Source organism: Ceratotherium simum, chromosome 25 (assembly GCF_057802395.1).
Source record: "Ceratotherium simum simum isolate JZ-2026a chromosome 25, ASM5780239v1, whole genome shotgun sequence".
Classification (NCBI taxonomy): Eukaryota; Metazoa; Chordata; class Mammalia; order Perissodactyla; family Rhinocerotidae; genus Ceratotherium; species Ceratotherium simum.
The window spans coordinates 13,079,063-13,102,596 of NC_141924.1; the positions used below are offsets into that span (position 1 = coordinate 13,079,063).

General features: G+C 52.7%; 1 protein-coding gene across 3 annotated transcripts; it reads left to right on the plus strand.

Annotated features, from left to right (window-relative positions):
- The first annotated feature begins 182 nt into the window (after positions 1–182).
- On the plus strand, positions 183–23,534 carry IFT27 (intraflagellar transport 27). Of its 3 annotated transcripts, none has more exons than XM_087448958.1 (7): positions 183–599; positions 7,068–7,147; positions 7,619–7,678; positions 8,776–8,835; positions 10,779–10,896; positions 11,828–11,937; positions 22,558–23,534. In XM_087448958.1, exons 1-7 carry the CDS (start codon positions 566–568, stop codon positions 22,708–22,710), a joined length of 615 nt encoding a protein of 204 aa, XP_087305084.1. In that variant the 5' UTR covers positions 183–565; the 3' UTR covers positions 22,711–23,534. The 3 variants fall into 3 exon arrangements, with proteins under 3 accessions (XP_087305084.1, XP_004418157.1, XP_087305085.1); XM_004418100.3 differs by lacking the exon at positions 22,558–23,534 and adding an exon at positions 17,616–17,862; XM_087448959.1 differs by lacking the exon at positions 8,776–8,835.

The following is a 23,534-nucleotide window of genomic DNA, read 5'->3' on the forward strand; positions in this document are numbered from 1 at the left end:
TTGCAACCATTCGCCGAGCGGGTTGAGCTTGAAGAGCAGATGCCACTACGAATTGCCTCACAAGGGAGGGCTGTTATCCCCGCCCCCTCCTCCCACTGGCCTCCGAGAACCTTCGGGGCGGGAGCTCTTGGCAGCAGCCAATCGAGGGTCAGCGAGGAGGAGGAGGAGGCGGGGCAGGCGGGCGATGGTTGCCCCGGTAGCGGCTGGCGCGGTGCTGGGGGCTGAGGGGCTGCGGGGTTGCTCTTCCAGGTCCCCGCTGCTGGGGGCCGGGCTGAGGGGTTGGACCGGGAGCGGGAGCCGCGCCGCCTCGCTCGCGCCTTTCCCGGCTGCCTTCTGAGGCCTTGAGCTGGGCCGCATCTGGCACGCCCTGCGCCCCCGTCCCAACCCTAGCACCCCTTATCCGCCCCCCGCGCAGCCCTGGGGGTCCAGACCCCGTCGTCCCCGTCCCCATCGCGTCCACAGCCCCTTGAGCGTCAGCCCTCCTCACTTCCCTTCCCAGGCAGGCCTGCCAACTCCTCCAGCCGCCGCTCTTCCCCTCTCTGGTCCTTGGAGGTGGTTGGTTACCATGGTGAAGCTGGCAGCCAAGTGCATCCTGGCAGGTGAGTCTGAAAACTTGCGGTTGAATCCAGTCTCTGGAGTCCAACGACTTCCTGAGTTATCGAGAGCTTTGGTTCACGTAAATTGTCTGCCCGCTTTCCCTTTCTCTTGCCCAAAGGCGAGTTACTGCCGTTACTGATAGAGTCAATTCCTCTAGGCGTGGAAGAACTCTCTTCCAGAGCACGGTGGTAGCTCTGGCCGAGTTTCCCGCTCCTTGTCTACTCTGAGACCACCTTCTCCAGTCTGAGCTGTACTCAGGAGGAGTTGACGCGTTAAAAAATCAAGCTAAGCACACCATAAGTGCTTCACCGGAACCCACGGGCTGTCCCGCAGTTAGGCTTCAGTGACTGTGGTCGTCTTTACCTGTGGGATGATTTTCCTGACCCCATCCCCTCTGATAGCAGGGATAGGAGACGGTGATGTACGCTTGACTGGAGTTTGCAAAAGGCCCATGTGTGTTGTCTTTAAGACCCAAAGTTACTGTGCTGCCCACGCTCAGAAGGGCATAAACGTTGAGTCCTCCAAAGGCAGGAATCTTTGCCGACTGATACATCCCAAGCACCCAGAACAGTATCTGGGACATAATAGGAACTCAATAAATATTTGTAGAATGAATGAATTTGTGGCGTGCACATTTGTGGTGCTCTGTTTGTATCAGTCTGCACCTTTAGAAAAACATTTGCCTGGATTAGAGACCTGGGGCCACAGAACACATATGTCCCCTACTAGGTGAGTCCTATGTATGTGAGTCCTAACTGTATGCCAGGCACATGTATTTCATTTAATCCTGTCACGGTAGCCCGCTGGGGTCCGTGCTGTGTTGTTCTGATCTTACTGATGTGCTGAGAGCTGAAGAGTCTTGCCCAAGGTCACCCCCTAGTGAAGGAAGGTCGTAGGATTTCAACCCCCAGATCTGCCCAATTTGAAAATTTTTGTGTTACCATTGAAACGTAGGCCTCTCTGGGGTTCCCTGACCAGCTCAGGAATGAAACGGTGAGACATTATCTAGAGAAGAAGGATTCCTTTTTTTTGATTCCGCTCTTTCAGACTGAAAATAGATGATATTTTTAATGACTTTTCTAATTTGGACATAAAAGGGTCACACAGAAAGATGACTGACAACAGTAGCTCAAATCATACTGGAGCAAAAGGAATTAATGGTTCTCAAGAGAGGTCTCTGGTTTCCAGAGCGCCAGGGGAGGCAGTATTGTGTCACAGAAATCAGCTGGCTCTTCCTCTGATTGGCTGTGTCATCTTGCACAGAGCACTTCTCTGAGCCTCAGTTTCCTCAGGGATAAGGTGGGAACGTTTTTATTTTCTGAAGTTAGATTTTTTTAAATGGGCTTCTCTCTCTCTAACTGTTCTTTTTCTTATTTCTTTTTTAATTCAGCTTCTATCATGGGGCTAGCTGACTGAGTACCTTTCGTGTGTCAGTACTGTGCTAGACCCTCACCACAGGTTGTCTCACTGAATCCTCACAACAATCCTGTGGGGTCAGCATTATTGTCATTCTCATTTACAGATAGGGCAGCTGAGGCCCAGAGAGGTTAAGACACTTGCCCTGGGTCACACAGCTGGACCTGATTTCCAGGGCTTTTTTCTCAGCCCCAAGCGATACCGTGCTCAAGCCTCGATTCTAGACTCTTTGCCCTTCTTTACACCCACTCTCCCAGGTACTGTTTCACCTAATTTCAGTAGCTGCCTAAGTGATTGCTGAACTCCAGCCTCACCCTCAATCTGCAGCCTCCTTTCAAGGCCTCAAGGGTATGTCCTCTTAGAAGTTTGCAGGGGCCAGGAGACTTCAGCACCACCAGCCACCAAATTCGCCTTCTCCATACCACCTCCACCACACACCCCTCTTCACTGGTTTTATTTTTTTCTTTCCCCACACAGACCTAATCAATCTGTTTTTTCTCTCACATAACTAGTCACTGAGGGACCTGATATTTACTTCGAGTGCTTATTCATTCAACAGATGTTTATTGAGGACCTACTGTGTGTGAGTCACGAGGCAAGGTGCAGTGGGACTACAAGGAGAAGTCAGGCCAGCCCCGACACTCAAGGAAGCGCTGAGATGTGCATCATAACTTATAATTCAATTCAAACACGAATCGAATGTCCTTTGTGTACCAGGTACCAGAGAAATACCTCAAGGCACAGCTGCTAATTGTTCTGGTTCAAATGAAGAGAAAAAACAATACTTGACATTTATCTATATTTATTTAAAAATCACTTAAATATTACTAACTATATGTCAGGCACTGTACATGTTAACTCTTAAATCCTCAAAACAGTGCTATGAGATAGGTGCTATTGTTACCCCCATTTTGCAGATGTGGCAGCTGAGGCCCAGAGAGGTTGCTGACCCCAGGTCACACAGCGAGTAAGTGAGGGAGCTGGAGTCTGTGCCCTAAGCACTGTGATACGCTGCCTGTGGATGTGCGTGGGGATGCTCACAGTGCCTCCCTGGAGGCCTGCTCTGCCATCAAGGCTCGTGCTGCCAGCAGTGAGCCATGTTAGCCACACGGCTAAAGACAGGAGGGGGAGATGACCTTCAGAGGCCAGGCAGAAAGGACCCTCTGAGCTTTGCCTGTTAGAAAATGAGCAGGATTTAGCCTTGGACCGGAGAGACCTGGAAGGAGGTTGTCTTCGAGGGATTTTCAGAGATGAAGAGATTAGGAGTGTGGAGCCCAGATTTGGGGTGAGGGAGGGGCGGAGAGAGAGTTGGGGGGGGTTAGGGGTGACAGTGGAGGGGGGTGTGCCTGGAAGGAATCCTTGGGCGTTCCTGTGTGAGAGCCTAATAGTGAAAGTGCGTGTTATGAGGGTCCGTCTGTTGAGGCTGATGGTGGGTTTGAGCAGGGTGAAAAGCGAAAAGGAGAGAGGGCCAGCTGGGGAGTGTGCTCAGTCAAGACCCAGTCAAGAAAACAGGAAGTACCTGAGGCCTCTCGACAGAGACATTTTAATACGTGGCATTGGTTCACCTGGTGCTGGAGACCTGGAGAAGCAAGAAGACGACATTGAGATGGCACGACATGGTCGAGAGAGGTTGGGGGGGTCAGCTTGAAGAAGAACCCCACAGCGCTGCCCGGCTGGGCTGGCACCTCAGGAACTCAGTCCCCCAGCGTGTGAGGGCGCCACATGCTACGGATCACTAGGACCCGTTGCCTGCTGAGGGGAGCTCAGCCCCGTGTTCAGGGCAAGACAGGACCAGATCGATTCCAGACCATCCTGAGGGTCTGTGGGAGACCACTCTGGGTACCAAGTGCTGCGAGTCAGGGTGCAGGTGAAAAGCAGAAACTGCTCTAGGTATTTCCATGGGATGTAGTGTGGGAGGTTAATTAAACAGGTGCTGGAGGACTGGAGAGACGAAAGGGGACAGTAAGGCAGCACAGAGATAACTGCAGGAAGGAATTTTACCTCAGGGCTGGGGGAACAGGGGGGAGAGGGGGTTATCAGAACCTCAAAGCTCGGGAGGGCCCTGGGGAGCTGGGATGCAGATCTCTGAGAAGGGGGCGCTGCTCAATGACGCTGGTATCTCTGAGCCGGTGTGGTAAGGCTGGGCTGAAAGTGCAAAACCAAACAAGACCTGGAGACAGCAACCGACTGCTGCTGCTGGGGTGAAGGCCATTGCTAGGATGATGCTGAGAGAAACCACAAGCAGATGGGAAGGAGCAAGTCCCGTCTCCCCCGCCAGCCTTCCAGTCTTGCTCTAGATCTCGCATTGGCAGAGCCTGACGGGAAGCCCTCGGCAAAGGAGAAACGCGTTTGCAGTGTCCCAGCATCACAAAGCAGAGCCTGGACGGGTGGGTTGGGGCTGCAGCAAAGCCCGATGTGAGGTAAGAGGTAACCAGGGCAGTGTCAGCAGTGACGACAAAGGAAGTGGGGGCTGGGGATCCAGCAGAGGCCGTCAGGAATGAAGAGGAGACCGAGCAGGTGTGGGAGGAGCCGTCAGAGGTGACTGGGGGTGAAGCCTGGGGGTGGTGAGGACGCATGGTGACATCACAAACAGAACAACTGAGACAGGTGGGAGACCACTCGGCACCCAGGAGCAGGACACGAGCCTGGCTGTAGACAGAGGGAGACTGGGCGGAGGCCCTCCGTTCCAGTGGAAACAGCCACAGGTGGTTGGAAATGCAGACAAAGCTTGGAGAGAGGTCCTGACCTGGGAAGTGACAGGCAAGGTAACGAGAGTAGGTGGGAACAGAGGCCCAGGACACACCTACAGGAGAGTCGGCGTTCAGGAGGCAGGAGGAGGAGGCAGAGCGGATGGAGAACCAGGCCAGCTCAGGGTCACCAGGGCTGTGGGGCTAGAGGGCTGGGAAGGAGGGGCTGCTTCAGGCTGACTCATCCTTCAGACCGAGAAAAAACCACTGGACTTGGCGATTATGAGGTGATGGGTGATCTCGCACCATGCCTGTGCAGACGTCACCCCCTCTGTCCAGCAGTGCCCACCCTGCTGTCACTGCCAGGCTCAGCCCCGCCCCCAGGGAAGTCTGCCTGCTGATGAAACCGCGCACTCCTGTCTTTCCTCGGTGCGCCCTCAGATGCTCTGGTTCGCAGCTTGTGCTATTTGAATTTGCACTTGTCATCTTGTTGCTCTGCAGACGTGTTTATCACTTACCCCCCTCCCTGGGCCTGGAGCCCTCCTCAGCAGACACAGGAGGTATTCTGTAAGTGTGGGTGACTCTGACTGACAGTCGGAGGAAGGATTTATGAAATTAACCAGAACAAATCTGTGGGGAATTTCACAAGCGGGAAGAGCCAATTTCCAACTGGATTCAGAAGCAGAATTGGAGTCAGGAGAGTAGATGCAGTCATCGCACAAGAAGGAGAGGGACGTGCTCTGTTTGCTCCAAGATGGATGGTACCCGGTGACAGTCCAGCCTGTGGCTGCCTCCGATGTCAGGGAAGGCTGCGGCGATGAGGGCCTGAAGGAGCAGGGTCAAAAATGGGTCAGAAGTATCCCTGAGCTCTAAGAGAGGAGTGGGGTCTGGTGGAGAGGGCGTGGTGTTGGAATCCTAGGCCAGTTACCCTAGGCTTCTCTGAGCCTTGGTCTCTTCATCTGTCAAGTGAGGTTAGTGATAGTCCCCGTGGGGGAGGAGGCTGGGAAGGAGGGAATGAGATTGTGTGAATGGGCTCATGAGGGAGGCTCAGCCCATGTTGGTTCCATCTGAGAAGTGGTGGTAAACAGAGAAGCCAGACCTGAATAGCTCCCTCAAAGCTGGAGGAGTTAACATGAAAAGAAATGCCACAGGTAGTCAAATAATTGTCTCACAAGAGAAAATTATAGGTGGGAAAAGTCAAAACTGAGACGAGGACAGAGCAGCAGGCTCTCGAGAAGTCAAGTGAGGGGAAGCGTTGGAGTCGACTGTAAAATGGGGGCGAAGGTGAAGAGATGGCACCGAGGGGTGCAGGCAGAGGGACGCGAGCGCGGCGGTGGTTTGCTAAGGATCAAGGGGGCAAGAGGGCAGAAGACAGCGTTCTGTCAGGGGGCTGGATGATGGGGGAACGTGGAAAAGGTCTTGCCAATGAAAACAGCGTGGCTCAAAGGAGGCCAAGCAGAGCCATTGGTGGCGGAGTGGGGAGGGCACAGGGCAATTGAGGGCGGGCACAGAGAGCCTGCAGAAGCCTTGGTGGCAGGGGAGGACCTCCAGATTAAATTGCTCCTGACAGTCTTGTGAAAGGTCCAGATCTCATGCTGAAACTGTGACATAAACCTTTAGTTTTGAGGTACCAATGTATGGGGCTGTCGACTAACAAAGAAAAGCTGAGGAGATAAACCCAGTGGGTGTCAGACGGCTCGGAGGAGACAGTGGCTCTTACAAATAGAATTGGAGGAGAGGCCCTGGGAAGATGGGTCCACAGTGGGCACAAAGGGGCACGTGGAGGTGGAGGGGGAATCCATCACTTGGAAATGGATTGCAGGGTGGCGAATGTAGCGTCTGACTTCTTCCCATAAATGCAGAAACCCTCCCAACTTCCACCGCCCCGCCCCCCCCCCCAAAAAGTATGCAGGGTCCTCAGTGTGGAAGCTCTAAACTCACACTGGTTCAGTCAGTCAGGTGAGCCTCTGCCCTGCGCCTGGTCACACCTCTTTCGCTTCAAGACTTCAAAGTGAATTCATGTTTGGAAGTGACAGTTTTCCCCATAGGACGTGTCAGTGGAAGAGGGTCAGTTCTGTCTCCAGTGCTCTAAAGCCTGCCTTACGCTCTCTTGCCTTCTGGGTCATTTCTTTGGGATGAAAGGATTGCCTGGGAAGAAATGTGACTCTGGCTGTCATGGGTTTTGAAGATTGGTCTCATGGACCCGTTGCCCTGCCAGCGACCTCAGAGCAAGTTCTCATGAGAATCAGGCACATTTTCTCTGAAAACTCATTGAGGTTTTGCTTTCTCGCCTCGCGTTCTGGAGTGGGAGGTTCTCAGGTCAGATTAGGATGGAAGTGATATTTTTCTTCTGCTCTGACCGCATAGGAGACTCCACAGTGGGCAAGACCACCCTGGCGCAGATCTTCCGCAGCGATGGGGCCCAATTCCAGAAGAACTACACCCTGGTGAGATGTGGGGGTTGTGGGCCTGGCCGGGGCTTGAAGAGAAATGATCAGACAGCCCTGAGGGAGTGACTTTCCAAAATTCCTTAAAAAGCCCTAAGAGGTCTGACAAGAGGCTGCTCGAGTGGCCACGTGGAGATCCTGTTTCCACAAGCCGCAGGGTGTGGGGCTGTCTGCCGAGCAGAGCAGCCAGTGGTCAACTTTGGTCACCATGGACGGCTCGCTTGTGGGCAGGGAATTGGGTGAGACTGGTTGGTCCTCTCTGACTTCTGCACCAGAAGTGAGTCCAGAACACAAACACTTAAGCTGGGGATCTGCCTGTGGGCGTCGGGTGCCCGTCGTGTCGTCCTGTGACACGCCTCTCAGTGCCCTCTGACACACACGTTCTCGGTTTTCCTCGGCGCCCTCTGACACGCGCGTTCTCGGTTTTCCTCGGCGCCCTCTGACACGCGCGTTCTCGGTTTTCCTCGGCAGACAACAGGAGTGGACTTGGTGGTGAAGACGGTGCCAGTCCCTGACACGGGGGACAGTGTGGTAAGTGGTGCCCTGGACCTGAGGGAGCTTAGTGCTTCTCCAGCTGGGCCCGAGGTCTCCTCCCTGGGAGAGATGCGGAGCAAGGACTTGGCCTCGACTTGTCTGAGCGTTTGGACACAGGATCCTGGAGTACGGGAAGCATTTTAGGGAGGGGCTGACGAAGGGGAAGTACGGAGACTGGGCCAGGGCCCGCCCTCCCAGAACTTACCTTGTATCAAGGTTCTTGCCCTGGGTCCCTCTGTGGGAATCCACGCTCTTGAAATTGAGTTGCAAGATGCTATGTTTGTATGTACTTGCCTGGAGAGAAGGTTTGAGAAACACCAGATTCATAAAGAGGTCCATGAGCATAAAACAATTTTAAGTACCCCGGCTGCAGTGAGAAGGGATGAGATGAGGCCCAGACGACCAGTGTGCAGCGCAGATTATGTCCTGACGTCCACAGAGCGTGTGCCGGGGGCAGACCAGCCAGGGATGTCCAGTGCCTGGGGGAGCTTCCGGGGGAAACCAGGGGAGACTGCCGGAGCAGCAGCACTGGGGAGGGGCTCACACAGGCTGGCTAAGGTTTGGACAGGCAGGAAGGGTGGTCCCGCGCCCGCCGGCAGAATCACAGCTTGGCCATCCCAGAACGACGACAGGCTGCCCTACTTTAAACGCCTTCTCCAGGCCTGCTCAGTGACCTCCTTTAAAAAGAATTGTTTCAAGATTTGAAAATCAATTTGGTTAACAAAGTGCAGAGTGACCTTTTGGAAACGGGAGCACTTGTCAGCCTGTGTAGCATTCTGTTCTGCCAGGTGGGAAGTCAGCTTGTTCCTGGTATTTTTGCACTCGGGGTTAGGACGGGTGAGACGCCACACAGAAAGTGCTGGTGTGGGAAACCCTCACACTGCCTCTCTAAGACTCTTGAGCTCATTCCTTTTCCCATCATCTTCCTCGTGCCTTGGGGAAAAGATGGGGCGTGTATGAAGATGTGTGCACACGTGCGTGTGTGTATCTCACCATTGAGACAGGTGGACGGTGAGCTGAGAGCAATATCCGTGATTTGAGCCAGTGGCTTCCCCATGTGTAGGCTTTCTTGGGACATGCCTTTCTGATTCTAGGAACTCTTCATTTTCGACTCTGCCGGCAAGGAGCCGTTCTCTGAAATGCTGGATAAGTTGGCAAGTAGCATTCAGTCTTTTTCCCAACCACCACCACTACCACCTCCTGCCAGAAAGTCTGCCCCTTACAGTGCTGTCACAGAAATGTCCCTGCACTCTGGCCGCCATGGCAAAATCCTTTCAGGGGCGTTCCTCCCAGCCTTGGGACGGTAAGAATGGCTCGTGCCTGTGATTGGGGATTGTCCCCTCCCCCAGCTCTGGAATGGCCGGGTTCCAAATGTGCCAGAGCCATGGGGCTCAGTCCTTGCAGCCGCCCGCTCTGGGGCCTCCCTTCTTTTGAGCGACCTCCTCCTGTTCGTGTGCCTTCGCCACCACTCCTCAACCTCCCAGGACAGGAGCAAATCTCTAGAGGCCCCATAGTGGGGCTCACCTTCCCGCCCACCCCCAGGGCCCCTCCAGGTTTGCTGTGGGACACGCCCCTGCTGCCGTCCAGGGCTCATCATGCCCATCCGGCCATCATCTCAGGACTCAGCTTGCTGTCCCTTCCCAGGTGACAGTTCCGCAAATCTGGGCCAGGGAGCTAATGAGAAGGCCCGAGCTCTCCCGAGCCCTCCCCTGCCTTTCCAAGAACACCTACATTTTAATAGAAACTGTTTTCTGCCCCTTTCTTTGTTGTCTAAGAGAAGTAGATCTAATGATGGTAATTTCACCCAGGATTGGCTTCATACATCAATTCATGATGTTTACCACGTGCCTACTGTGTGCACGTCAGGGTCAGCCCACACCCTCCCTCCAGCCAGCCCTGACCCCGGGCTCCCCTGCGCAGCTCGATCCCGGGCCTCACCTGGCCCCCCCACTGAGGCCTAGAGGAGGGAGGTTTCTTGAGTTAAAACCACGCTGTGGTCTCTGCTGCGTGCGCATAGGGGAGGTCAGTGTGATTCTTGCGAGAGTTCTCGAGTTAGTCTCTGGAGCGAAGGAGTGAGGGTCGTCCGTTCAGTCCAGCCCCTCCCTGGGCCAGTGTAGCCTTGAGGCGGGGCGAGGGGAGCCCTCCAGAGCCAATTCTGGGCTGACCCTCCAAGGACAACCGGAGGGAAAAGGATTCTCCCTTGCACCCTGGGAGGTCACTGACACCCAGAAGTATACCAGGCTCTAATTGCGCAGGGTGAGGGTCCCCAGGGACCAGGGCATGGCCAAGAGTCAGATGCATCAGGACAAGCGTCACAGGCTGAGCAGAGCTGTCCTATGTCCCCGTGCCAGGCAGCAGGACGTCCCAGGACTCTGAGCAGCCCCTGGAGGCGACAGCCCCCTGAAGAGCCCTGGTTCTTAATTGGGACAGCAGGCCCTGTCCGGTTGTGGGTCTGGTCTGGGTTACGGCTGATACACTGCAGGAGAAGCAGAAAGTGCCCTTTGCATTTTGAAACCCAGCCCTTATTAAGAAGATGCAAGAAAACAACTCCCTGTGACTGGCTGATGAAAGAAGCGGTGCTCTTTTAGGCCTGCAAAGGAGAAAAACATAACAACTTGCATGATAGCGGGCCCTCAATGAGAATGAGTGGAAGAATGAATTAATGAAACGGGTGGCAGGCAAAAAAGCATTTCTGCATAGAGAAAAGTCCTCCTTGGTCTCTTGTTTTTCAAGCATGTCTCACCTGGGCAAGTCAGTTACCCTCTCTGAACTCAGGTTCTTCATCTACACAGTGGGGCTGTTCAGACCAGCCCTGCCAAGTTGGGAGGTTTCACAGTGATGCGTGGAAGGTGCCTGGCAGAGAGCGGGCACAGAGCACCTAGTCCCTCCCCACCCCCGAGCCCAGCCCTCCCATGCATGCCTCCGGGTGAATTGTTTTCTTCTGTGGGTGCGCCTCGGTTTTCTGACTCACATCCCCTTTGTGGTTTTTCATTTCCCTCCCCCTGGACGTCCCCTCCCTTGGAAGGCCCCTTTCCCCCCCAGTCTAGAAGTCACTTTCACTGTTGCTGACATGTGCTCATCCTGTCCCTCTTTACAGTGGGAGAGTCCCAACGTCTTGTGTCTCGTCTACGATGTGACCAATGAGCAGTCCTTCCAGAACTGCAGCAAGTGGCTGGAGAAGGCTCGGGCACAGAGTCCAGGCGTCTCCCTCCCAGGTAGGAGCTGCAGGCGTCCGAGTCTCCCAGCAGCACTTCTGTCCTTCAAGTTCAAGAGCAAGGTCATTACGGAGGTGGCTGTGGGTGCAAAAAAGGGTGCCCTGGGCTTGGCGTGTGATGGTCTGGATCCTACACTGGCTCTGCCTCCTAGCAGCCACAGAAACCTCAGCGAGTTAGCACAGCTCTGTGAGTCTGTAAAATGGGCATGATGACAACCCCCGCCCCCGCAGGGTTGTGGGGGACTGAAGATAATAGGGGGGAAGGTGCTATAATATGAATAGCACTTGTTATTCCCAGAAAGCTAACCCCAGGGAAGAATTCCTCACTCTCTCCTGTGTGTGGGGCACAAGTAAACATTCAAGTCCTGTTGTCACTTCTGAATGCTCTACATCAGTTTATTTTTCATCCCTATGTGAGATCAACAAATTCTCCTCATTATAGCCCAGGGAGAGCAGTCTCCAGAGACAGGCTCAAAAATTAGCTGCAGCTGATGCAGCTGGGAACGGAACTAAATTACCTCTGGATCCCTGACTCTGAGCCTGGTCCTTAGATTAGTAGTAATGACCATTTTTAAAGTTTGCTCCATGTGCTAGGAATTATCATAAATGTTCACATAAATTTGGCCCTCGCCTTCACGGTGCTCGCAGCCTGAAGGAGACAAGGCAGACAGGTACATGTAAAGTCTAGAAATCAAGGGGCTGAACAAAAGCTGTGTGTGCAAGTAGAGCCCACCTGCTGTGCTGGGGCCGCCCCCCAGGGGCCAGCACAGAGTCCCCTGCTCTCCCTGTTGTGTGCCCACCTCCAATGGGGCAGCCTCTCTCCCACGATGTTTTACACCCCCGAAAATTAGTGTGCTTGCTCTTTTATCTCCCCAGCTGTCCTCCCAGACTGCCACCGTTCAGTGCGATGTTTGCTTGTTTCTTTCGCGTAGGTGTGTTGGTGGGGAATAAGACAGACCTGGCCAGCAGACGAGCGGTGGAATCAGCGCAGGCCCGGGCGTGGGCGCTGGGCCAAGGCCTGGAATGTTTTGAAACATCCGTGGTGAGTATCTCCCCTGGCTCTGGAGCCAGGTCTGGAGCGGGCCTCTGCTGGAAGCAGTTTTCACGTGACCTCGCATGCGTCGAGTTGTTATTCCACCGTATGCAGAGTCTAATTTGGAATTGATGTTTACATTCTTAGCCCAAGATCCTTTCTCAATATAGCAAGAGTCACTCGTGCATTACAATAAAGCAGATCAGCCAGCCCTGGGAGAAGTCGTATGTCAATTAGAAACACAAGTATATTGTGTTCAATTATAGTGACCCTTGACGTTTGCATGAGATATTATGGGTTACGGTGTTGTTGGAACATTATTTCATAGCCCCTCAAAATCAGTCCCACGAACTGGGAGCTGGCCCCGCAATTCCCACTTCTGTGTTGAGGTGAAGTGACTTGCCCAAGGTCACGTGACTAGTAAAGGGTTGAGCCAGGACTAGGATCCATGGCTTCTGATTCATCAGTGCTCCCTGTCCCCACTTTGCTGCAGCCCCAGGGTGACTCCAGGCCAGAGTGTCCTCCAGTAGGGTCAGCCCTTGTCCTGGGGGACAGTCAGAGTGGTTTGTTATGGGCACCTCAGTCACTATATCGTGATTCGGGCTGTCCAGCACTGGTGACCCCCTTGCTGTGTTGGGAGTTTTGAGGTCTCAGCCTCCCTGCAGCTGGAGTGCAGGCGTGTGACCCAGGCTGTCCAGTCGGGACACGCTTGTGTGAGACTTTACTAGGGAGGGAGTAAAGTGAGGACTTGCCCTGCGGGAGCAGCCCAGAAACGTCCGTCTCAGAGCCGCAGGGCCAGGGCACAGGCTACAGGGCCCCTCGCCAGGCCTGGCACCGCTGGAAACATCCGTGGTTGTAACTTGGACCTCACTCCCAGCCTTTGGCCTGCAGACCTGATTCTTTGACCCTCCAAGAGAGTTAGTGGCTAGTTACTAAATAGCCTGGGGTCGTTTTCTGCTCAAAGTCTGCTCAAGCTACAGGCGCTTCTGTTGTCACATCTACAAAACTTGACAAATGTTCAGCTGCTGTGGGGATGTGAAGTTTTCAAATCCCCCCAAAGCCGCATGCTTCCTTAAGGAAAGTGTGGCGGGCGGGTAGAGGCAGGTGCTCCCACCTCTGACGGTGAGTAGCAGAGCTAGCTTTGGGACCCTCGGCATGGTACTCAACCCTGGTGCCTCAGGCTCTGCACCTGTAAGATGGAGACAAGAAAGTATATCCCTCATGAGTAATAAATACGAGAGTTAAGTCAGATGGCGAATATGAAAACACTTAGCACAAAGTCCGGTGCATAGTAAACACTCTAAATGTTAGCTTTTTAAGTATAAATATTCCCCCTGGTAATCTTGTTTATACTATTATTACTTTTTAGTAAATCCTTGTATTCCATTTATAGATGGTGCAAAGATAAGTGTCACTTTTGCCTCTGGCCCAGTGATCACAAATGCTGAATTAATGAAGTTCAGATTAGTGAGCTTTCACTGTACAGAGCGTTCTCGTCTTTGACGCAGCCCGGCTTTGAGCAATGCAGGAAGCTGCGCTGCCCACAGCAGACAGTATTTCAGGACTCCCTCTTCCTCCATTCACATTTGTGAAATTGCCTCCTCACCCAATAGCTCATTTTCCCCGGAACTCTTGATGGAACTCAAAAATGAACACCCACCCCCAGCACATTAGTCACCAAAGGCCGCTGGGCTTTGTGATTAAATGCCACTCAGGTGTTCATTGCTACGCTATTGAAACAGGCGGGTATAAATTATACTTGAGGAGGCTGCAGTTAAGCTCTTGGTATTAACTGTGCAAGTTAACTAGTCCCCCCTGAGTTGATGTGAACAGAAGCACCACCAGCAGCTCAGTTAAGGAAGCTGTAATTAAAAAGGAAATATAACCAAGTACTGTTTGAGACGCAGCCAAGTCGTGACACCAAGCCCATCTCCTCCCCTCTTACGAAATGCAACAGCCATCGTCCTGCAGACCTAAAGGAGGCACCTGCATGGTTGTTTGACTTTCTTTTTTTATTTTTCATTCTATCCCCAGAATTTATTCACCTTAAAACTGGAACTTTGTACCCTGTGACCACCTTCACCCATTTCCCCCACCCCCGACCACCCCTCGCAGCCACCGATCTGCTCTGTTTCTCTGAGTTCCCCCTTTTTAGATTCTACTTATAAATGAGATACAGTACTTGTCTTTCTCTGTCTGACATTTTGCTTAGCGTAATGCCCTCAAGGTCCATCCATGTTGTTGCAAATGGCAGGACTTCCTTCTCTTTTATGGCTGTATAACATTCCATTATATATCACATTTTTTTAATCTGTTTGTCCATCAGCAGACATTTAGGTTGTTTCCGTGTCTTGGCTATTGTGAATAATGCTGCAATGAACATTGGGGTGCAGGTATTTTTTCAAGATAGTGATTTCGTTTCCTTTGGGTAAATATCCAGAAGTGGGATTGCTGGATCATATGGTATTTCTATTTTTGATTTTTTGAGGAACTTCCACACTGTTTTCCATAGTGGCTGCACCAATTTACATTCCTACCAACACTGCACAAGGGTTCCTTTTTCGCCACACCCTCATCAACACTTGTTATTTCTTGTCTTTTTGATTTGTAACAGGTGTGAGGTGATATCTCATTGTGGTTTTGATTTGCATTTCAAGTGATTAGTGATGTTGAGCACCTTTTCACGTTGGCCTGTTGGCCTGTTGAATATCTTCTTTGGAAAAATGTCTGTTTGGGGGGGGTCCTTTGCCCGTTTTTTACCAATTATTTGTGTTGTATGAGTTCCTTATATTTTTTGGATATTAACCCCTTATCAGATGTGTGGTTTGCAAATATTTTCTCCCATTCCATAGGTTGCCTTTTCATTTTGTTGATTATTTCTTTTGTTGTGCAGAAGCTTCTTAGTTTGATGTAGTCCCACTTGTTGATTTTTGCTTTTGTTGCTTGTGCTTTTGGTGTCATTTCTATAAAATCATTGCCAAGATTGATATCAAGGAGCTTTTTCCCAGTGTTTTCCTCTAGGAGTTTTATGGTTACTGGTCTTAAGTTCAAGTCTTTAATCCATTTTGAGTTAATTTTTGTGAATGGTGTAAAGTAGGGGTCGGTCCAGTTTCATTCTTTTCCATGTAAATACCCAGTTTTCCCAGCACCATTTATTGAAGAAACTCAATCTTTTCCCCATTGAGTCTTCTTGGCTCCCTTGTCAAATATTAGTTGACCATGTATGTGGGGGATTATTTCTTGGCTGTCAGTTCTGTTCCATTGGTCTATGTGTCTGTTTTTATGCCAGTACCATCCTGTTTGGATTACTATAGCTTTGTAATAGAGTTTGAAATTAGGAACGGTGATGCCTGCAACTTTGTTGTTCTTTCTCATAGTTGCTTTGGCTATTCAAGGTCTTTTGTGGCTCCTCTTTGACTTTCTAACACCCCTTGATGTTTGACATTTTCATACCAAAAAATTAAAAAGCATTTCTTTAAACAGAAGTTAAAATTTAAAAAAAAATTGCTCATCACTGTAAGAAGTTGGACAGTATTAAATACAAACAAGTTCAAGAAAGATCTACCTGGATGACCCCCCTCTCAGGAAGGTGAGGGGAGAGGAACTGACATGTGTTGAGCACCTACTGTGTGCCAGGTGTTTTGCACACATTGTCCATTTAGACTCCTAACAGCGCTGCAAGGCAGCTGCTGCTGTCCCTGTCTTACAGGTAACGAGCAGACCCAGAAGGATTATGTAGCTTTCTCTGGTTGCCCAGCTAATGAGCAATAGAACCAGGAGTAGAATGCAGGCCTGTCCAGCTCAAGAACCTTCTAGAAGGGGCTCTGGCCTCCCACAGAGCCTACTTTGGGACTCTCGGGCAGAATTCTAGGCCAGATTGAGCGCTAGCCTGAGCCTGCTCTGAAGATCCTTCCCTCGAAGCAAACCTACTCTATAGTATGTCAGCAAGATTATGATTAGTCATTTAACAAAAGGATTCCTTTCGTCGGCAAGCCCTCATAATGCATTTGGAAAATGGTTCATTTTGCATCTGCTATTTCAGGAGCACACCATGGTGAGCTTGCCTCCATTGAATTCCTTACTTTTTATGTTGCATTTTCCCAAGATCTTGCTTTCAAGAGCTTTCAAATTCATTTAGAAATCTTTGTGCGTGTGCTATGTAGGGCTCATTCTCTATCCATCCAATACTTAACTGCACTTTCAACCGATGTAACAGTTTACTGTCTGACATCAGCATTGCCTAGGACATGATGCTCTGCGCAGCCGCAGGTGCCTTGCAGATATAACTGAGTTATTTTTCTCATGTCCAACTGGAGAGTGACAGCTTTCTGCTCCTTGGCAGTTGTGAGCTTGGCACAGATGCTCATCTCAGCGTCAAACGGTCCTCTCCTTCCTCAGCACTCTCAGCCCTGCACCTCTGATTCTGCCCTCGGCCCACTTGTCTCCTCCAGAGTTCAGGTAACTTTCCCCACAGGAACTGGTTTCCTCTGCGGGTTTCTGTGATCTTGGCTGGCAGAGTGCAAAGGCTGCTCTTCTCAAACTGGGGAATCTGAATTCTAGGCTGGGCTGTGCACGAACCAGCAGGGGCACTGCACCTCCTGGGCCCCAGGCACTGAGCTGGATGATCTCGTAACACCCTTCAGTGTGGAAGCTCTTCCCTTTCGTTGGTGATATTTCTTTGCCTCTTATCAAGGCTGCACCTTTGCCAGCTGCCAAGGATTGTTTGAAAACAGGTTCTTGTGTGCTCATAGCTTGAGCTCCTGTCTTGAAAGTAGGGACTACTTTCTTCTGCCAACTTGTTTCTTTAAAAAAGTTAAAAATACGCACACGGGCACAGAGAAGGAGAGAAGGGTAGCTGTTAGGTTGAGAGGGTGCCATTTTCCTTCCCCTAGAGCTCATCCACGCTCACCCTGTGGGGCCAGTTCTTCCTACCCCGTGGAGAAAATCTGGGGCAAGTTCCAGAACTTTTCTGATCTCTCTCAGATAATAAACAGTCCTTTGGGCACCTTTAGTCACAAAAATAGTCATAATTTCAGTTACTGAAATGCCCAGTCCTGGGTGACTGTGAAAATTCCTAACTTAATTTAAAGTCAGCGCCGCCTCCTGATGTAAAGTCAGCGCCGCCTCCTGAGCCCCCCCGGGGAAGCAGGGCCGGGCTGGCCGCTGCCGCGATTCTGCGCCTGCGCTTTTCCCAGCTCGCAGCCTGCGGGGAGGGGGGGCGATGCGGAGCAAGGCTCCCTCCCAGGGTAAATGCCACAGCACTGCCCTGGCCTCGAGAGGAGGGGGTGCCCAGCCTGTCGGCCCTCCCTCCGGATTGTGGAGTCCTTGCTGTCTGTTATTTTGCTTTGGCCTGTGGGGCCTCAGTCAAATCTAAGCGAGAAAGTCTCCTGTTAACGTCCTGTCACACACACAGTGAGAGTGGCGGAAAGGACAGGCTCCGTAGAAACAGTCTAGGTTCAGACCCAGCTCCACCACTAACAGGTGTGGCTCCTGGCAAGGCACCTGAATCTCTCTGTGTCTGAACTTCCTTCTCGTGAGAAGGGCATAATGATAGTGGCCGGCGCAAAGGGTGAGGGTGGCGTGAGGCAGGGCGTGGGTAGCACCTGACATGAGGTAAGCTGAGTGAGTGCTGGCTCTCGGTGATGATGTGAAATAACACAACTGACTCCCTAAACTCGTCTCTGCAGAAGGAGATGGAAAACTACGAAGCCCCCTTCCACTGTCTGGCCAAGCAGTTCCACCGGCTGTACCGGGAGAAGGTGGAGGTTTTCCAGGCGCTGGTGTGAGGGACTGGGGTGGATGGCTCCTTGCCACGGCGCAGTGCTGCTGGCAACCTGGCGGTGGGCTCCGACTCCTCGGAAGACGGGAGAAGATAGAATTGCCTCAGCACTTGCATTTATCTGACAGCTCTAAATAAAACGAGGAGAAAACGAAGCAGCAGCAGCTCTCCCGTTCTTGGCCGGGGCAGCCCTGCTTCCATTCGGCCCTTTGGCTGCCGGTTCCAGAGCAGCCCCAGGAGCCCGTAGGAACCTTGGCGGCCCTGCCTCCTATGGGGGCTGGTGCTGGTTAGAGGGCGTGGTCCCGCCCTCCCTGAAGGGCTTCCACTGAGAGCAGACCCCACGGTGAGACTGGAATTGGCTTACAATTGGCCACGGTCGAGATGCTCGGCCTGGAACTTGCCGCCTGTTCCACCGTCCAGATGCCAGCACTCCCTTGCAGGGGCTACTGTCACTGACAAAATAGTGCCCCCTGCCAGCCTCCCTCAGTGCCTCTTCCCTAACGAGGGGCCCACCCCTCCCAGCCGCTGGGAACCCTGAGCACCCAGGGAGCCAAGAAGGAGGCCACTTTCCTCTAAGGCCCGCCTCTCAGGGAGCCGGGCAGCAGTCATGAGTCTCTGCACTGAGCTGGACTGTTTTCCCTCCCGTCTCTGCTGCCAGATTAATCTTCCTAAAACACCACGTCCGTCGTTTCACTCCCTGATTAAAGGCCCACAGAGGTTCCTCACTGCCTTTCCATCAGGGCTGCGGGCCGCCGTCTGGCATCACAGGCCGTCTGACTGTCACCCTCACCGGGGCTTTCGGCTCCGTTCAGCCCCAGTGCCCCAGAGGCTTCATCACCCTCCCTGGGTCCCCACGCCTGCTGCTCTGTGGGCGTGGGGGACATCGTTCAGAGAGCACCGGCTTTGCGGGGACAGACCTGGGTTTGTCCCAGTGATGGTGATAATGAAAATGACTCTGGTTGCCGTGTATGACCTGCCGTGTCTCTACATGTGCTAAGCACATTGCATATATTAGCTAATTTAATCCTTACTGTGTAGGCTTACCGTCCCACTTTTACAAGTAAGGAATCGGAGGCGGAGAATGAAGTAACTTAGCCACGGGGGACGGAGCCAGGGTCATGGACGCCAGGGCCCGGCTCACAGGCGCCGCCCTTTTGTGCGCCCGCCCGAGCTTGGCTGGGAGCAGCTGGAGGTCTTTCCGTCTGGTTAGCCTGCCTCTCAGGGTCGTTGTGAGAAGTGCAAGAACGGTGGAAGGCGTCAGGCACGTGGGGTCAGCGCGTCAGGCCCCTCTCGGCCCCCTTTCTCTTCCTGTTCTCACAGTGGACTCACTGTGCCCACAGCCGTCTTCCCACTGAGTCGTTCCTTCAGAAGGTAGTTACCAAGGACCCACGGTACCGGGCATTTTTCTAGGCACCACCAATGCCAGGCTGCCGGTCTCCTGCCACTTGTTCCAGAAATGAAGACCTAAAAAAACACCCACGGAGACATGGAGAGGACATTTCCAGTTACCCCAGAATTGATTACTGGGACCCACAGCTGTGGACAAGGAGATGCTAAGTAACCCACTTCCTAAAGAGATGACAAAAGCCTGAGGGCAGACACCTTCCACGTGGTGACATGGGAGGTGACAACTGGCCCTGCCGCCAGGAAGCCCCCTACCCTACACTCTTTGCTCTTCCCTGCTTATCTGAGAAAGCTGAGTGGTCAAGAGGAAGGAGTGAGGGTAGACAGCGTTGGGAAGTGGGTACCACCGCTGCTCCTGCCCCGCCCCCACAACCAAGCAAAGGAGGCCCCAGGAAAAGCCTCCTGAGATGGAGGACGCTGCCAAGAAGAGGAGGCTGGCCCCTCGCTCCCCAGCTGGATGCTCACTGAGCTGCAGGAACCTAGTGCCAACTGCAGCGTCTTTGGGGGAGCTTGGCATGCATCCCCTGGAGTTGGGCCTGGCTCCCTCTGGGGGGATTTGGTGGGGAGAAGCCTGCACGGCCAGCATGGGAGCAGGTGCCCCCCCAGCAATTGCACATGACCCTCAGAGGGCTCATGGAGAGATGCATGTAGAGAGGAGTCACTGGGCTCTCCAGACAGGTCCTGGGCCAGGGGAGCTGCTTCCTCCAGGAAAGGTCAGGGGGCCCGTTCTGCTGGCAGGGCTGAAGGGGGATGTGGCTTCCCCCCGCCCCGAGGAGATGCCAGCCACGGACGAGGCCCAGCCCCAGGAGGACCAGGCACCCATCTCCACAGAGATCACAGCAGAAGGCAGCAGACCAAGAGCAGGCCTGCAACAGAAGCAGAAGCAGCCCAGCCCCGGCCCCTCTGCTCCAAGGCGCCCCAGAGAGAGAGGGGAGAGCTCTTGCTCCCCACTCCCGCCCCTTCTGGAGAGGAGCTCTGAACCAAGACAGAGTGTTGAGCTGGCCTGGGCTGAGTTTAATGACTAAGAGTGCCTGAAATGTACTGGGACCTGCCTGTCATGGAGGCCCAGCAGGCAGGGGCACTCGGCAGAGCGTGACGGAATGAAGCAATTAGAAGACAGAAGATGGTTTAGCTCTGGAGCTCGCTGAGTCCAGATTCCCCAGTAAACTGGTTCTGTGAGTAAATAAATGATGGAGATGATTTCAGACAGTGCTAAGGGCTGTGCAGACAATAAAATGGAGCTGTGACGGGTGGTGGTTTGGGTGGTGACTGGGTTGGGTGGGCAGGAAGGACTGTAAGGAAAAGGGACATTTGAGGTGAGGTCTGACAGCCACGTGACCATCTGCAGGAAGAGCCACCCGGGCAGCAAGAACAGTGAGTGCCAAGGCCCTGAGGTGTGACCCTAAGCTCAGGGTCGAGGAGCTTAGGGCGGGTGAAGATGTAGTCTGGCATGTGCTGGGGGAGGCAGGAGGAGGGGAGGGAGACGGCCACCCTGGAAGGAATTTGGGTTTTATTGCAGAGGCACAGGAAGCCAGTGGAGGACAGACATGAGAGCTTTTACAGCCTCATAGAGCCCGGCACCACTTTGGGACCCTAGCAGGGGCTTATTAGTTACTTGGCTTGCCTGAAGACCCCATTCTCGAAGAGCACACATTGACGAAATGCGTGCCTGGTCTGCACGTGTTCACTCAACATTTGCTGAGCACCTACTGGGTGCCAGTCCCCGTTCTAGGAGCTGGGAACTTGTGAGTAAAACAAAAATCCCTGCCCTCACTCTGGGGGAGAGACAGGCTCAGTTAAACAGGAGGTTACCGTCTGGCAACTGGTGAGAGAACAGAGGGTGTGCCAGGGAGGGCGGTGGCAATATGAAGCCGGGAGGTCAGGGGAGACCCCCTGAGAAGGGGGCATTTAAGCAAGACTTGAGAGAGCGCAAAGCGACTGGCACCTTCTGGGCACAGCTGGTTCCTCGGCCCCTCAGATGTGGAACGGGACGACGGTGGCTCGTCGTCCGCTTTCTTTTCCTGGCACCCAGCACTGGAACTCAGAAGATGAGCTCGGGCTATGCATGGACCCTTGGGGGTACCGAGTTGAGTGGGTCTCAGGCCCTGCCCCGGAGCCACTTACAATCCACAGAGCAGAAAGACGAGCCAGCGCCCAACTTCTGCACCCCAGGGGAACCCAAAAAACACCCTAGCAGGGGGGTCCTGACTGCCAACATTGCTCACTTCACCCCCCGGGAGGGCAGGGAAGCCCAGGTGAGTGGGAGGGTTGGAAGACAGTGGGCGGTCCCGTTTTGGGGTGGGGTGGATGTTCAGTAAAGGGGTTCCCAGTTCAGACACGGTGCCTCTGTGACACTCGGGCACTTTCCCTGCCGAGTCCTTTGTTGGGGGTCCCACCATGGAAGGGTTCCCCATTCAGATGTGGATGGTGTGGGAGGCAGCGCTGGGGTGTCCCTGGACCCGTGGTTCACCATGACACTGATTCCTCCGTGAGAGCCAGCCGTGTCGTCTTCCGTGGCTGGGGAAGCTGCGTTGGTTGGACCATCTTCTGCGAGGAGACTCGGGGCCAGGAGGCAGCCTGCCGCAGTGTCTATGATAAAATACATTCATTTTGGTGCTAAAATATTGTGTTTTTAAAAATGGAATATTGAAGACTAAAAATTTCCTGTCTCAAACTGGGGCAGCAGTGAGTGCAGATCCAGCTGAGCCCAGGATGGGAACTGAGAATTATACTAACCCAAATCTGCTGGAGTTTTGCCCATCCTGGAGATGGAGAGAGAAGCCTTTGGTTTTGCACCTACGTGCCCCATTTCTGCGTCCATCTCCGTGCAGGGACCCCGGCTGCATATTGGGGATGATTGAGGCTGTGCCCTTGAGGAGCCCAAGTCTGGTGGGCAGGGAGGGTTTCCAGGGGCCTGGCAGGGAAACATCTGATGCTAGCCAGCAGGGAAAGGCATTCCAGACAAAGGGAACCACATGTGCAAAGGCCCTGAGGCAGGAAGCAGGGAGTGATCTGGGGGAACTGCGCGTGCAGTGTCGGGTGAGGAGCCAGGGGTGCCCAGCAGGTAAAAGGCTGGAGAGATGGATGGAGCAGGAGCGTGGAGCTTTTTGTGCACAGAGCAGAGGAGCTGGACTGTTGCCAGAAGGGAGTGGGGAGCCATTAAAGGGTTTTAACAGAAGTGACTCACCTTGACTTCTGCTTTAGAAAGATCAGCCTGGGAGGAATTGGAGGGTGGAGTGGGAGAGGAAGGCCAGGAGACCAGGTGAGAGACGTCACAGCCGGGAGCCAACAGGGGATGTGGAGACAAGGCTGTGTCCATCTCCGGCATTAGCAAAAACTTGGAAAATGTTGCATTTTCGGCCCAACTTAGAGTTGTCTGGCTCCTCCTCTTCCTGAGAACACCAATTGATTTTTTTTTTTAATGCATTATGCTTTATTTACTTTAGAGAGAAAACAGAGAGAGTGACTTCTTTGGGTTGCAAATTGCTAGTGATGGAGCCAGGATTAAGAACTGGGGCTCACCAGCCCTCTGTGGATTTGATGATATTCATGTATACATCCCCCGTTTGCTCTGCCGCTCTGCCGGTAGACGAAGCTGATAGACATGAAGAGGACACCGGCGGAGAGCTTGTTTCCGTCCCAAAAAGGCAAGAAGACTGGGCAGGCTCATTAGGAGAAAATATTGAACAGCCAGTGTTGGAGTTTCACCTGTGATGTGAGGGGACAATGGCATTTTTGCCAAAGCCTAATATTATGTAACTGGTTCTAGGGACCGAGGGTGGTGACTCCAGAGCAGCACATGGGGGCAGGAGACCAAGACAGCAATGACAGTGTCAGTTCCTGGAGGGCAGGGACCTCCTTCTAGGACCTCTAGAAGCAGCTGGGGGTCAGTGGAAAAAGCAGTGGCTCCTCGTGAGAAGAAAGGAATTAGAATCGTAGCTGTGTGTCCGTAGACAGGGCACTTACCCTCTCTGATTATCAGTTTCCCCATTTATTAAATGAAGATAACCACATCAACCTTACCGATTGTTGTGTGTGGATTAAGATATGTAAACCCTCGTTTTACCAGGCATGGTATACAGTAAATGCCCACGGCCTCTAGATGATTTCCAAATTTTCTTAATAACTATGGCTTTTTTTGAGCATAAAAGTCATGTATACTTATTGCAAAAAAAAAAATGCAGAAACTACTGAAAAGTATAAAGAAGAAAATGGAAATTACTCAAATCCTACCACCCAGAAATACCCACCATTAACATTCTAGTGTGTGTACTTCCTTCGTTTTTCCTCTGCATATAAAAATACATATTTTTTAAGCCAAAATGTGATAATGCCATATATGCCATTTGGAATTTTTCTGTTTTCACTCAGCAGTGTCTTGTGGACATCATTTCAAGAAATACAGTTTTCCGTGATCATTTTA